Raw genomic sequence first — 15457 nt, 5'->3', positions numbered from 1 at the left:
GTGACTCCCAAAGAGACCCGATACAAATGTTCCATCTCTAGCTCTTCCAGCTTGGCTCCTGTGTGGGACATTGGGTGCACATTTGGTGCTGGGATAGGATTACCTTGCAGAGTTGATGACGTGTACGTACGGATTGCATGAATTATTAAGGGGACAAGGTGGTCGTTATCCGTTGGGATGGTGACGCGTGTCCATATAGAGGACAACCGTCTCCGGGGTGGGAGAGCCGGCTGACGGCGGGGGGCCTGATTTGACCAGCCATTTCTGAGGTCGTCTTTGCGTCACTTATGTTAATGCCCCTCCAGCCGTGGAAAATTTCGTAACTGCCCCTGCCCGGTGTCCCGAGCGAGGTTCTGAAAAGACGGCCGTCGTTATAACAACGGGTTCTGGTTGTGATTAATCGTCTTTCGCGACGTTGGCCGTCGGATCAAAACTTGCGCAGATATGGAAGTAGTCCGAGTGCCTCCGTCTGCATATCTCGAAGCAGTTATTACGCAATCCAATAATAAATCTGTACAATCAAAGGGGATTCTGTACATTGTTGCAGCGCCTAGAGCTTCTGAAGGAGTGGGTTTCGTTATTAGGGACTAGCATGATCAATTGATTGCAGCTGAAGGTTGGAGCACATCAGGATTGACGGTTGTTGGGGCAGAGTTACGAGCTGCCTGGAAGAGCATCCGATATGCGAGATGTGTGTTGGGGGTCGACAGATTGTGCATTGAGGGAGACTCTGCCACGGTGATTAACTGGATACGGGAAGTGGATAGATATGGTGATGGCCACCTTTTAATTCGGGATACTCGCAGATTACTTCAGGAGATGTTAGCTGTCCAAATTGATCATGTATATTATGAGGTGAACAGAGCTGCAGATTGGATCGCCTCATATATGGCTCGTCACTCCGAAAACGTCATCTAGACTAGTCTAGCAGCCGTTCCCCATTTGTTGCACTGCTTACTTTCTCTTAACTTGGCAGGATGTACCCAATCTTGATTTATTGGAAATGAAATGCCGCTTTGACAAAAAAAAAAAAAAAAAAAAAAAGCAACCCCTGCCCCTATGGCAATGGCTATTATATATATACATATATATAAATATATTAAAAAAATAACGACTGTTGTAATATGTTATTTAGGATTATTATATCATCATTTTCAATTATACTTTTCTTTAAAAAATATTATCTTTGAAATTTCAATATTTTTATAAAAATTGCCTTCAAAATCATTATTTGTTATTATTTAGCTATTAATTTTCTTATGATGTTACTATAGTAGCCATTTTAATGATCAATATTGGTTTCAATGGGGTTCTGTATAACAACATAACATGTTATTTGAAACAATGATTGGTGGAGAAAAAATTATAAAAATCCAATGAGATAAATGATAGAATCATAATTTTCTTATTATATAATGATGTTTTGCATTTGAATAACAATATTTGTTGAAGAGTTGTAGTAGAATTATAATGTTTTTTTTTTTTTTTTGTTTTGTAAGGGACCTGTATAAATTAGATTTTGGGTATTTTGATGAACCATATCCCAATAACATAACACTCTTACAACATATAATTTTTTTCTGATTTCTTAATTAACAAATCTTATAATGTTAAGTAGAGATTATCAGAAAAAAAGTAAAGTATTTACAAATCAGCTATTTTTTATTAAAAAAATTAATCACTATAGCTATATTTTTTCCAATTTGGTAAAAAAATATTAATCACTATAGCTATATTTTTTATTAATAAAATTTTAATTTTATTAAAATTAAAAAAAATTAGCAGTCTAATTATAATATGACACATATAAGGAATGGTAACTCGAAAAACATGCTTATATATGTGTTGACTCACGTAGCTCTGAACCAAGTTAGAATTATGCTGTCCAAAATTATACCTGCAACCTCTTTTATATATATATATATATATATATATATATATATATATATATATATATATATATATATATATATATATATATATATAAAGAAACCTCATTCAAAGCACCCTGACAGCCTTCATCACCGAAACGCACCCTTGCACGCTTCCCTGGCTCCCATCCGGGTACCCGTAACGCTACTCCTTGCTCGTATCTCCCGTTTCCCGGTCGTTGAAGCCAAACATCGCCGTGTCGCGACATTATCGAGGCCGGCATAAAAAAACGAAACATAGTGGCAATGGTGCAAGTTTTTGTAACTCCAGGTCCGTTTGTTTTGGTTTTGAATTCAGTTAAAAGGGAATCCACCTCCGTCCCCTTCAAAATGTTTTAAGGCAGGTAGTGGGAGCAAAGGACTCGAACGGCGGCACCGTCGGGCCCACTACTCCATCCGCTAGCCGCCACCGCCTCCTCCGCCACTTCCCGTAGCTCGAAAACGAACCCAAAGCCACCTTCGCCATGGATTACGAACGAATCGAGAAGCCTTCTCCTCCAGTATTCTCTCTCTATCTCTCTCAGATTTTTGTCACTCCGAATCTGGACTTGGGTTCTCCCTTTTGTGTATTTGGATTCGATTCTCTGCATTATTTGTCGGATTTTGATTGTCGTGGCTAGATTCTGTGGTTTTGTGAAGATTGAGGTGGTGGAAGAGAGAGAGAGAGAGAGATGGAGAGGGGTGAGTTTGGGGGGAGTGTAGGATCTGACGAAGAATGCGGAGAGATTTGTGTTTTTTGTGATAGGTTTTGGTATGATTGTTCGACTTTAATGAGTTTTTTGTCGATTTTTTGTGTGTTTTAGGGCGGTGGGTTTTCTCCTGGTAAGCTTCGAGCTATTCTGTTGGGAGTGGAGAAGAAGAAGAAAGAAGATGAGATGGAGTCCAAGTTCTCGCTGAAATCTGCAGGAACTGGCGCTGAGCTTGATGACACATGTAGGATTCTCTGTAAAAATCTCATCTTTGAATGAAATTTATTTGAAAAATCTGAGCTTTGGATTCAGAGCTGATAGAGCTGCCGTGAATGTGGGTAGGTGGTCGTGTTTCCGATGAGTTCAAGGATGTAGACATGGTGAGCTCCCTCCCTGAATTCTCAACGTCTTTGGATACAATGGGTGGTCACGGATATACAGATCAAAGCCTATCGAGTTCGAGAATTAGATCTCAAGAGGAAGATTCTTTTGATTTGGAGACCGTGTCGTCCACCTTCGAATTCCACAAGGCTGAGCGTGCCTTGCACCGGTCGTCTCTCGTGCCGCCCTTCTCGAAGCCGGCGCCTTCGAAATGGGATGATGCACAGAAATGGATTGCGAGCCCCAACTTGAACCGGCCTCATAAAGCTAGTGGAGTGCAGCCGAAGAAGATGGAGAAGTTTGGTTATGGCAGCAGACAGTCTTCGATGAAGGTTGTTCTGGAGATTACGGAGGACGTAGACACTAAGAGGATCGATCCGAGCCAGGAAAAGAGGGAATTTGGTAGACAGAAGGCTGCGAATTGGGTGTCCGACCCATATCCGGTGGTGGATCCCTGTATTAAGCCTGCAATTGCTGTTGAGAACACAGTTGCAGATCCAGCAAGTAAGCAAGATGTCATTTTTTAAGTTATAATATTTGCCTAGTGCAGTGAGTTATGCCTATTATTTCTCCTCATTAATCAATGGATCAATGATGCTGTCAAATGGAATAAGCAGCGAAGAGATTCGTTATATGGTATACCGTTATGCTTCATAGAGTGCACCTGCTAATATTTGTTCAAAATTTCAAATCCAGACTACGTTTTATTCATTTCAGATGTCTTATGGATTATAATTTCAGAGCAATTTAAGGAGCTCCTGAAAAACATACTTCCAAATTTACTTTAATTATGCACAAGGAAGTAATTTGAGCTGATTATGTTTTATCAGAAAAAAAATGAGTTGACTATGAAGAAACTTTTTTAAAGTCTTTTAAACTATTCCAATTGCATGTTCCATAGAGTTAAAAAAATCATGTTGCATTTTTTATTCATCAAATTTTATATAAACTTCTGATTGGATTATCTTGATGTAAAACTAAGCAGATATAAACAGATATCACATTCTTTCGAAAATTCAGTATAATTTTTTTTAAAAAAATTGTCTCCTCTTCCTTTTCTGTTCTTCTTTCTCTGGGGGTGGGAGGGAGGGAGAGAAAAAGAAAAAGAAAAAAAGAGGGGGGGGGGGGGGGGGGGAGTGAGAGGTTGAGATGGATTTTATTGGAATTTTTGTGAAGGTCAGAGCATTTGAAGAGATCTTTTAATGTGCAATCTTTTGCAGTTTCTCTTAGTCGTCATGATTCATCTACATTACCTCAGAATGCTACCACCTTTATTACTCCCCCGTCAACAGTCAGGTCTGTGTCTATGAGAGATATGGGCACAGAAATGACTCCCATTGCTAGCCAAGAGCCCTCTCGGACAGAAACTCCTGTGAAAGCCTCAACACCAACACGGAGCCCTACTTCTTCTCGATCAACAACTCCACAGAGAGATGCACCAAATTCAAACATTGTTGCGAACATTATTGGTTCATCTGACAGCCACGGGGATAATAACAAGGAGTTGAGTGAAAAAGAATTGCAAATGAAAACTAGAAGAGAGATAATGATTCTCGGCACACAACTAGGTAAGACGAACATTGCTGCATGGGCAAGCAAAGAAGAAGTAAAGGATAGATCCATGTCTCTCAAGCCTGTGCCAGTTGACCAATCAAAAATTGTTGCTGAGATGCGTGCAACAGCCTGGGAGGAGGCAGAAAAGGCTAAGTATCAGGCCAGGTACTTACACCATTGGACTTTTTTCTGCCTTTTCTGTCTGTTTTCTAATCATTTTGCAAGTTGTCTTTTAGCTTACTCATTTCGAATCATATCTGAATATTTGATTCTTGAGTACCGATCATAGGTTAGATTCTAATTGATGATGATACTGGATTTTCAGGTTTAAACAGGAAGAAATCAAAATCCAAGCATGGGAAAATCATCAGAAAGCAAAAACTGAAGCTGAAATTAGGAAAATTGAGGTACAACTTATTATTATATAACAGTGAATAAGGATTGTTTTTCCATATGTAGTTGTATTCTGTTGCACGGATCTACACAGACATACTGAAAGGACAATGCATATAGCTCAAGTGGAGGATAGATTGGTTATTTGCTCATAAAGAGAACTTCAGTTATTTCATTACTCTTAGTGTGCCATGAAATATTATTGATTATTAGAATAGAAAATTAAGCTCTTAATTTTAGTGGTTTACAAAGAGTACATGGAGTCAAAACCTTGATGTATTAGAATTTATCTTATCATGACCGACATGCATTTCAATGTTGTGACTTTGATCTGTTTTCACTTTATTTGTCATTTCAATTGGTTGACATATCTAATGACCCTTCTTGTTTATTGCTATATATTCATAAAAGAATTTTACCAAATTTCTTTTTTATTTTTATGTTTTTTCACTTAGAGAGATGGTAGGAGATCTATTGACCAAATATAAGCCAAAAGCAAGCCTGACCCATTATTATGGTGATAAGATGAAAGGCATTTTCAACTATAGAATAGCATGCAAAGAAATTAAAAAAGGCGTCTTTAAGGAAAATTACAGAAATAAGAAGAGATTAAATGATTCTATTTTATAGAATCTAAAGCTGCCACTTTTGGAACAATTTACTTTTAATGTTTGAATGCCATCCACTACACGACTACTATTCTGGAAGTTCTTTGTTACATCCATATCTAAATCTCCCATCAGATTGCATACACAGGGGATGGTGCATGGAATATTTTGATGCGGTCCACAAGGACTGGGTGATTCGAGATGGAGAACCATTAGAGAGGCTATGTTAATTTTGATGAACTAGCTTGTTTAATAAGATTTTGCAAACAAGGAGGGTTATAAATGATTGGAGATGTAATGTGGTATGTTGGTCACCTTAGTCAGATGCAGGTTAGAGGAGCAGAGCACATGTTTGGAGCAAGAGTGAGCTCGAAATGTGGGTGTAGGAGTTAAAGACTCTAGATAGTTTTGGAGCAGGTACTTGTTTAGAGAGCTCAAGACGTGGGTGTAGGAGTTAGACTCTAGATAATTTTGGAGCAGTCGCACCACACGCTGCCTAGAACATTCAGTTGCTAACAAAGGTACTTGTTTATGAGAATAAATGTGACAAACAAAGCCTCTGTCTATCTCTAAATTAGAACGTTTGAACCAACAATAGCAAGAAAATAAGACAATAAATGTGATATTTATTCACCATTTTGATCTTATGCTAGGAATGGGCACCTTTTTCTTTTCCTCTTCATCATCTTCTTCTTCGTTTCTCAGGAAGTATAAGATATAGCACTCAGATAAATAAATTGATAGGCTCAAGACAGGTTCAATGCTAAAAGTAATTGCAGTAATATAAGTGAGTAATCATCATTCTAAATCTATATCAATTAGGCAGGATGTATACTCGTAGTTTTTTTAATACAGTAGTTGAGACAATTCAGAAAAAGGATAAAGAAGGTTAAGGATCCAGGGCCAAATGAATATCATTTTCAGTTTGCAAAATCATGAGAGCAACATGTTAATATGATATGATTCTTTTGCACGACTTGTAATGTCTGATGTGAATATTGATGACCTAATAGCAGATGATTTGAGCTTAACCTATAGATGTTTTACATGTATTCCCTTTTGTAGGAACGTAATTTAGGCTTTAATGTGTCGGGTGTCGGTGCTCATTTTTCACAGGTTGAGGTGGAGAGGATGAGAGCGCGTGCACATGATAAGCTTATGAACAAGCTAGCAGCTGCAAAGCATAAAGCTGAGGAAAAGAGGGCAGCAGCAGAGGCCACAAGAGGCCAACAAGCTACAAGGACATCTCAACAAGCAGAGTACATAAGAAGAACTGGCCATATTCCTTCCTCATTTTCTTGCTGGAATTGGTGCTCTTAATTCTGTTTTACTGAAGCAGCTGCTACTGGTATGTCTAGATATTCCAGCATTCTTGTTGATTTAGTTGGTTTGTAAGATTGCATCCTTTTAACTGTGAGATATTTGTAGTGCGAACCATTTGGTTCACCTGTGATCAGGAGCACAAATTTGTTCTGGTGCCATTTGGTTCACCTGAAAGGAGATAAAAATATGTTCATTTTGTGTTAGTGAATTGTTAGTTTTTATTTTGCCAACTGCGAAATTATATGTACATGCTGTTATCCCAGTATAGATCTGTTTCTAAATACATGTATTGAGCTTGTGAAGCACATTGAGATTTAATAGTTGTGAAAAGCCTATGCGTGCATCAACAGGGAAAAAGAAAATTGTATCAAACATGGCTTAGAAAATCAGAATCGAATCCTCTTCATAGACATCCACATTTAACTTGTAACTTGGCGGTGAATGGAGCTTGCGTCTATAGATGTATGTGTATATATACATGTGGGACTGTCATGGTCATAAAGGTTTTCTTTTTGAAAAGAAGGTAACAAAGGGAAAGAAGTTTCGGGTTTTAGTCAACAGATGGATATTGTTTTTCAAGCATGGTAATCTCTCCTTTTTTTTATTTTTTTGATTTAGCTGTTCAATACTAGTTTCTGAGCCTGTTTATGTGAATTAGAGTAAGTCTAGGACTTTGTTTTAGATGCCCAATATGGAGTCCGGCTGGGGATCCTCACCAGTTAAACAGATTTTTCAAATCATGACCAATTTGCAAGTGTTTATATAAATTTATCTCTATCAGCCTGTTGCATTCCTTTTAGGCCTTGAGTAAGGATGCTTGTGTTCATTGGAAGAGGATTAAAGAGAGCTTTTTACTGCTTTTCTTAGCTAAGAGGCTGGCTACTCTTTCACTTGGGTCAGCATTTTTTTTCTATCTTTCCTTTTTATAGACATGCTTATGATTTAGGTTCTTTCAAATGCTGTGGCATGAAACTGTTCTCCTCTTGCCTAGATAGCTATTAGCATTTTTCTTCTTTTTTTCCTTTTATAAATATAATTTACGCTTGTGATTTAAATTCTCTCAAATACCTGTGTCATGAAGTCTCCCCTTGCCTAGATAGCTATCAGCTATTCAACCACCAACTAACACGCATAGAAGACACATTTGATGGCACCTTCTAATTTTTGAACCTGGAGGTTCTCCTTTCGAACCCAAGGTCTTTGGGCTTGTGAAGGTGATGATGAAAGGAGGAGAAACTCTTCCATTCTTTGGGTTTGTGAAGGTACTGACGTATAGAGTTGAGATATTTACTTTTCCTTTCATTAATGGCATATGCTAAACAAAAAGTTTAAGTCCAACTAATAGAAGGTTTTCGCATCGAAAGCCGAAATCCAATTCAATTTAAAAGCACAACTCAGCAAATTTTGTACCTAGTCATTTGTGTCAGTCAGTCTATAATTCACTAGGGACTAAATCTTATATGCAACTCTCAACAAAGTGTACTAGTAACTTGTAATTGAATTGATTGATTAAAGGCGGCCGGATTACCATGCGGACTTTAGGATTGAAATTTTTCTCAAGCTCTTTGAAGTTCTTAGTGTAGAAATATCTCATCAGAGGATGCCAAACTGGGCTATAACTCATGCGTTATGCTCCTTCTCGTATTTCCTCAAATTGTTTGGCCTAAATGATTATCACCCCCCAGAACCTTTTATATTATTTTATTAAAAGAATTCAGGAAAAGATGCTTAATAAAAAAGAAAAGTTCAGGAAAAGACGTTTATTAAAAGAATCCAGGAAAAGAAATTTCTCAGGGACTATAAACAAACAATAACCTGGGAAAGAGTTTTGAGGTCGTCAAGGAAAGCTTAGTCCAGAAAGAACTTTTCAATGGTGCTGCTCTTTCTACAGTGTCAAAGAAAAACCAGGGCTCGCTTATTTTGAGTTGCTGTGCCCGAACAGTTTGATCATATCCAAATATAACTCGTACTTTTGGACAGATGAAGATCATATTACTTTTTAGAAGGCTCATGATCCCCCCCCTTTTTTTTATCGATTCTGCATCCCTACTACCTTTTGATTTCTCTTTTTGTTCCTTTAAGAAACATTAAAAATTTTGGGCAGATAACAAATTGGTTTTAGAGCAACCCAATCAAATGAATTGCTCATGTTAAAAAAGAGTGACAGCAAGTTAAGCATACAAGGAGACAGAGTGATTTGCTCATGTTGAGAAGAAGATGAACAAGGTCCATCAAAAATAGTTTAGCTGAAGAATCTCTACTAGGAGACAATTCAGATATTTGAGGACCATGGGAAAAAGTGTGTTTCATCCATGGCCCATACCTTAATGGGACCTCAACTATGTAGCATCTCTACCCCTCCACTCCTATGTGTCTCTACTATTATAATACAAATTCCCAAGGTGCAACTCCATCCAAGGTGTTTGGACTCCAACTCTGTCGTTCGGAAAATATTTTTTCATCACCTTTTCCTCCTATCTGTCTGCTGTTGAAGTTCCACTCAGAGGTTTATATATATCTCTCCAATCTTGTATGGTCTCGCCATGTTTTTGACTCCCTTTACGTGAAGCCATATGCGCTGGATATCTGGGAATTCTACGGCCATTCATGCTCTTCCACATGCATGCACGTTAGGAATATTAGTGCACAACGCATCCACCAAGCACCTTGCCTCACGCAAATCCGCACTAGGCCTGAAATATTTTAATATGCAACCTGGAAACGTGAAAATAGTGTCGCCATTTTAAAAGTAATTCATGGGCGTCACGGATGAGGCCAAAGGAAGGCAGTGCACACGAGTCATATGTTGCCACTTGAGTTGTTGGAGAGTCCGAGAAAAACAAGCTTAACTAGTTTTAGATTGGTGCCTTCAAAAGATGTTGTTGTGGTCCAACGATATGACTCGACGAGGCCATGAAGGAACATCTATGTAGGGAATTAATTAGGTCAGCCTATAAACTTTTATCCGCTAGGATGTAAGCATTCGTTTCTTTGGCCCACTAATAAAATGGACAAAGCTCTAGCCACCCTGATACGCCATCTGTAAAAGCTAACTTGGAGACTGTCTGAAGGTAAATTGATAGCATTTGTTGTAATCCTAGATCTTACCCAAAAAGTATTTTTCGTGGCATAGATCTTACAAATTCTTTAAGGCTATGCTCTTGAGATCATACGGCCACATTACATAGCCGACTCGAGTGATAGATTTAGAGCATGTATCAAAGCAGATTTAGCCTATGATTCATTGAATTAAAGAACACTACAATAAGAGCATATTTAGATTGATTAGAGATTGATCATAGTGTTTGTGGTTAGATTTGAATAAATTTGGATTTTAAGTTGGCGAGAATGTCAGTACTTAAATTAAAAGAGGATTATATGAGAATTTTTACGGACGTACGTTTAGTTTTACATCGACTATACATCGAACTGATTTTGAATAGTTATATATAAATAATGAGCACAAATATTTTTTTTAATTAATTTTTTTTGGATGAGATCGGTAGTATCATTGTTTGAGCACTGCATGATCTCGACAAATTTTGAAACAGTTCAAATAAAGCTATGGTTTAGTGGCGACAGATCGTGACATATCACTGCTTTCTTCCTTGTAGTCACTTGCATTCAAGTGTAGTCAGCGGATTAAATGCCTCTCATCGTATGCAAAGTGGGACCAGCACGTCAGCTAGAAAGAGAGAAGTCCATTGCATGCGATTATAATGCTGATACCTAGCTACATAAAGGTGGCACTTCCTTCATCCTTTGATATATGGGCCAGCGCGTACATGACTCTATCTCTCCCTCTCTCATTTACTTGGGGGATGACATGACGGCTAAATGCAACAGGGGTCTCCTTCCCGTACCGTGCGACTCCATTGCCCGGCATCAAACAGGATGCAACATTACCAAGTTAACGTTTCGAAACCTTGCAGAGTACGTGCATGGCTCCACCTGACATGTTACAAGCTTCAACAAATAAAAAAAAAAGTTCGGAGTACATGCATGAGTCCGCCTGACATGGCCCAGAAATCTCACCGTATCTATCGATGCTGATATGTCCCGTTGGTTTAAAAAAAAAATTATCTGTCACGGAGGACGCCGAGCCACACCTGTACTTGAAAAGTAGCATCTCTTTCTCGCTCCATGCACTGCATAAAAAAGTGGGATATATTTGGTTGCAGGGCGAGGTGACTTTCGGTTGCATGCCCTTGCAGATCGATCTGGCATTCATGTGTGTGTATCGGCTCCCATCTTACGAAGCCACTGCCATTAGCCAGAAACCTCCAAGATACAACCCCGTAAATATTCCAGCTAGCTATCCCATGCTCTCATAGTGGAATTATCAGGAAGGATCCCATTTTGGTATTGCGAGTCTACCTGACGCATTAAGCTAAAGGAATATCTTTTATCTTGCTCCTCATGTGAAAACAGCAATTCCAATTCATAGTATGCAATGATAACAAAAGTTGAAGTAGTGACTCCTTTGTCAAAGATTTTCTCATGCATCTCATCCAACAAAAAAGAAAGAGCTAATAAAAGCATACTACTTATTTGGTTCTCTTTTCTCTAAAGAAGGAACCAGGCTAGCAAGCCTGACGTCTAAATCTACTTGCAGATGATAGAATTGATAAAGGTATCATGGGCCTCCAAATACTGATGTGATTAAATTTAACTAGCCACGAGTGCACGCCTGACCCTGAAATTAAGTTTAGCAAATTGGAATCCAATGCATAGTTATGTAACTTCGTTATTCTCCTCTGTAGTTGAAGCCATGGGACTTCAATGAGGAGGTCGGATCCTCGTTATCTTCTTGTACTGGTTGCTAAAATTTATTTGTATCTTCTGGAGTAAGAGGAGCTCATGGTACTCCAATCTTCCCATAAGAAGCCAGGGTGACCCTCCCCATGCAGCGAAGCCCAGCTTGTCTCAGTGCTTCACATGAACACCCCACAAGTCCTCCGAGCTTGAGTCTCTCCCCACACCCATCTCCCCTTACCACACACTTTTGGTGGGGGCCCATCCACATAACATCAAACTTGAAAAGGGGCCCAAGCTTTAAGTTAAAGCCATGAGAAGCAGGTGGGAATCATGGTGAAATGATTTAGTGAGGGGGTGATAGAGAGACAGAGAGAGGGAGGTATCGAACTTGGATTGGGGGACCATGAGCACGGCTTTAAACAAGATATGGGAGTGGTAAGTGAGATCATGTGAGCCAATATTCTAAGGACCATATGATTGAGTCCTGGTTGCTTTCTTTGACCCGAGGGCATGATGGCATGTCTTCTCTCTCATTCACATGATGCCCTCTGTACTCACTGTTAGCACTGTAACAACGTCACCCATGCCCGGCCCCGACTAAATCATCTCCATTGCCTCAGTGGTCTCTTCCAGGTGGGCCAAAGAGGACTGCCATGGTCGCACGGCTGTCGTCGCGATGGGCACCGGCACAATCGATATCAAACTTTTAGTGCATCAAGTGGGCCAACTTGTGGATGAGGGCGGAGGTGATTTCGAATACCAGAGCAGTGTCAAACTAGGCTCAATCCAAACCAGTAATCCTCGACTATCAGAGTTAGCACTTCATGCTTGGATTAGAGGTTGTGAGCTCAAGTAGTTGACAAGCAATAAAACCTGAGCTGAACTTGTGCTTGGCCTGTGAACTTTTCTAGGTGGATCTTTCTTGGAACAAGGAAAATTGGAAAGTAGATGTGGCAGCAGTTTATGGAGCAGTGCAGTGTGCTTGCTTTTGGAAAATCGTAGCAGATGATGGTTTTTGAAGTACCTTATGGTGGGTCTGAGATCAGTTCATGGAGCAAATATGAGCTGGACGGGTGGGGTTCGCCATGGAGCAAAGACCATGTTGCTAGGTTTGTGATGGAGCCCGACAGTATGAGGTCTTCGTTGATGAGGGCCAAGTATGGTATTCTGCTGCTTGGAGCGAGAGCGGCCCGTCATCATTCAATGGTGTGAAGGGAGATGTGTGCTAGAGCCATGTTGGTCCTTCCGGAGATCAGATGGGTTATTGGTGATGGCCGGTCCATTGATGTGCTGGAGGATTGCTGAGTGACCTCATAGTCGTTTAGCCGCCTGCCGACCATGGTGAACTCGGTGCGATTAGCTGGCTGCTGGGTTAGCGATCTGATGGACTCTGATGAGGGATGCAAAAGGGAGGAGTTGATTCGGGAGGTGTTTAGGAAGCAGCTGGTTGAGATGGTCCTGGCTCTTCTAGTTCCTGCCCGGGAGGAGTCCGACAACTTAGTATGGGTGCCGTCGAGACGGTCTCAGGTGCGTGCGAGGGATCTTCGGACTCTGTTTAGTAGGGAGCCGACCCGGCAGATCAAGGGATGTTGGATTTGGAGGATGTGGATTCACCTGCAGGTGGCGTTCTTCATTTGGAAGGTGGCATGGGGCTGCCTACCTTCTAGGAGTGTGCTAAGCCGACGAGGTGTGCGGATCTCTCAGTATTGTGAGTTATGCATGGACTGCGAGGAGACTATTGGCCATGTTCTTTTGCAGTGCTCCAGGGCCAGGAAGATATGGAGGACATCACCGGCCCCTCTTTCCCATTCGGTGGAGTCGCCATAGGACCTGTTACATCTGCTGAGAGTTTCTTTGCGGAGTTCTAGGTTTGCTAGGGCAGGGATACTTAGAGCATACCTGGCTTTATATATTTGGTTAGACAAGTACACGGGCTTGTTTGAGGGCAGGAGGTCGACTCCGAGGATGGTGGTGGATAGAGCCGTGCCTCTGGCCAGGAAGGTTATTTCATGTGCTGCTATGTTCTCTCCTGGGATGGTCAGGGATATCTGGGGTACTCTCTCCGCTGCTACAGCACCCAGGTTCGCCCTTGTTTCTTGGGTGCCCCCACCCCTTGGCCATCTCAAGATAAACTTTGACGGTAGCATGTTGATGGATGGGGTATCCAGAGGTGTAGGATTTGTGATCAGAGACCACTTTGGCAGGCTGGTTGCAGCCGGAAGACACCGTACGACAGGACTTACTGCAGTTGGGGCAGAGCTACGAGCCGCTTGGGAGGGTATATCCTACGTGAGGCGGGCTCTTCATGCCGAGTGGGTGTACCTCGAGGGGGACTTATCGGTGGTGATTGATTGGATCCTGGGTGCGGACAGATACGGAGATGGTCACCCTCTTATCCGTGAGACTCATAGGCTGGCTATGGAGTTGGATGAGTTCCAGACGACACATGTATTTCGGGAGGCGAACCGGGCAGCAGACTGGGTCGCCTCCTTTGTTGCGCGATATTCCGAGAAGATCCTTTGGACGTCCACGGTAGATTTACCGTCTCTAGTGTACTTTTTACTTTCTTCTGACTTGGCAGGATGTACTCACGTTAGAGCTATATGAATTGCCTTAAAAAAAAAAAAAAAAAAGCAAAATAGTGAAACAAGCAGGGATCTTGCTTCGAGTTGTAGAGGGCTATCTTATTATTACTTATATGAACTTGTCTTTCCAAATGCATCCAACTATGAAGCCCTTTCTCTCTATGCTGCGTAAGAAACCACGAAGGCCAAACTTCGAGTAGCCAAAGGGAATAATTCTGCATCAAAAACTTTGGTGGAGGACAGCCACAAGCACCCTGCGTAAGCAAAATCACGTAATTATGTGCATACCATACGCAAGCAATCCCGATGCAGAGTGTGATTAAATCACTTATAGTAGAATGAGAGAATTGAACACCCATGATCAGCAGGAATGGTGATATCTAAGGGAGACCTTTATATTGAAATATGGGCTTGCTGTAGAAGCATTGGGGCGCGCTTAAAGGCAACTATATATGCAATTAGGACTGGTACCAAAACTAATCGCTCTTACTGCATTCCATTGGTGGAATGAATGAAACACCATGTGGTTAGCGCCTAGCTAGTTGTTGGCCATCACATCATTGCCCTAAAGAGGGGGAGTGGCATAGCTACTTTTTGTTAGATAAAAGCATCATTTTAAGTCAACATGTTAATTCTCGGCTAACCTATGAAGCTAGCGAGTTCCCTTGCCATGCGAATAGACCATGTCATTACGGAAATGTTAGCCTCATAGCATGTTTGATGTGACTCGTGAACTCATGAAAGCCTTGAACACTAAAAATATCGGGCTCGTGCAAGAGGAAGTAGTTGATTTGTTTTGCTTGTTTCACATGGTTTGCTACCCTTCTCTTACGTTGTAGTGTTTAAACAAAATTAGGTGGCGTCGATGCCATAAGTTGCGTTAGGTAACCTTTTTTGCTTGTGGTTTGGAATTTGATTTGCGCAAATTTAGTTGGCAACAAACATAGATCTATCATGCTAATGACTTCCACATATGACATAAAGTACCATATGAAGTTTAGGGTTTCAGACGACGATGAGAGACCAGCTTAAGTATCTTATGTTAGATAGGATGCATTATTTTGAGCTAACATTCTGAGTTTCGAGATTCCTTTGCCATGTGAAATAGAGCATAGCACTAGTCGAGTTAAAAGCTCGTAGCCCTCCTTGATGTGACTCATGGATCATGGAAAGCCTCTAAGATTATCTTAATAGATTTCCTTTGTTTGGAAGGTGGCTGGCTATAGCAGGGAATG

General features: G+C 40.7%; 1 protein-coding gene across 1 annotated transcript; it reads left to right on the top strand.

The window, feature by feature from the left end:
• The first annotated feature begins 2106 nt into the window (after nt 1-2106).
• On the top strand, nt 2107-7190 carry LOC103718725 (remorin 4.1-like). Its single transcript, XM_039115080.1, has 6 exons — nt 2107-2431; nt 2735-2864; nt 2963-3505; nt 4222-4720; nt 4881-4962; nt 6673-7190. The coding sequence occupies exons 1-6, from the start codon at nt 2396-2398 to the stop codon at nt 6874-6876; spliced, it is 1494 nt and encodes a 497-aa protein (XP_038971008.1). The 5' UTR covers nt 2107-2395; the 3' UTR covers nt 6877-7190.
• The last annotated feature ends 8267 nt before the right edge of the window (nt 7191-15457 follow it).

Source organism: Phoenix dactylifera, chromosome 17 (assembly GCF_009389715.1).
Source record: "Phoenix dactylifera cultivar Barhee BC4 chromosome 17, palm_55x_up_171113_PBpolish2nd_filt_p, whole genome shotgun sequence".
NCBI classification, from domain to species: Eukaryota; Viridiplantae; Streptophyta; class Magnoliopsida; order Arecales; family Arecaceae; genus Phoenix; species Phoenix dactylifera.
The sequence above is the reverse complement of the archived record's forward strand: the minus strand, read 5'-3'. Positions and strand labels throughout refer to the sequence as shown.

Bases quoted from the DNA above. Each gene is read 5' to 3' on its own strand.
- LOC103718725 (XM_039115080.1), top strand. From the start codon at position 2,396: ATGGATTACGAACGAATCGAGAAGCCTTCTCCTCCA. The intron at 2,432-2,734 runs GTATTCTCTCTC...TGTGTGTTTTAG, and splicing joins TCGAGAAGCCTTCTCCTCCA to GGCGGTGGGTTTTCTCCTGG. The intron at 2,865-2,962 runs GTAGGATTCTCT...GAATGTGGGTAG, and splicing joins CGCTGAGCTTGATGACACAT to GTGGTCGTGTTTCCGATGAG.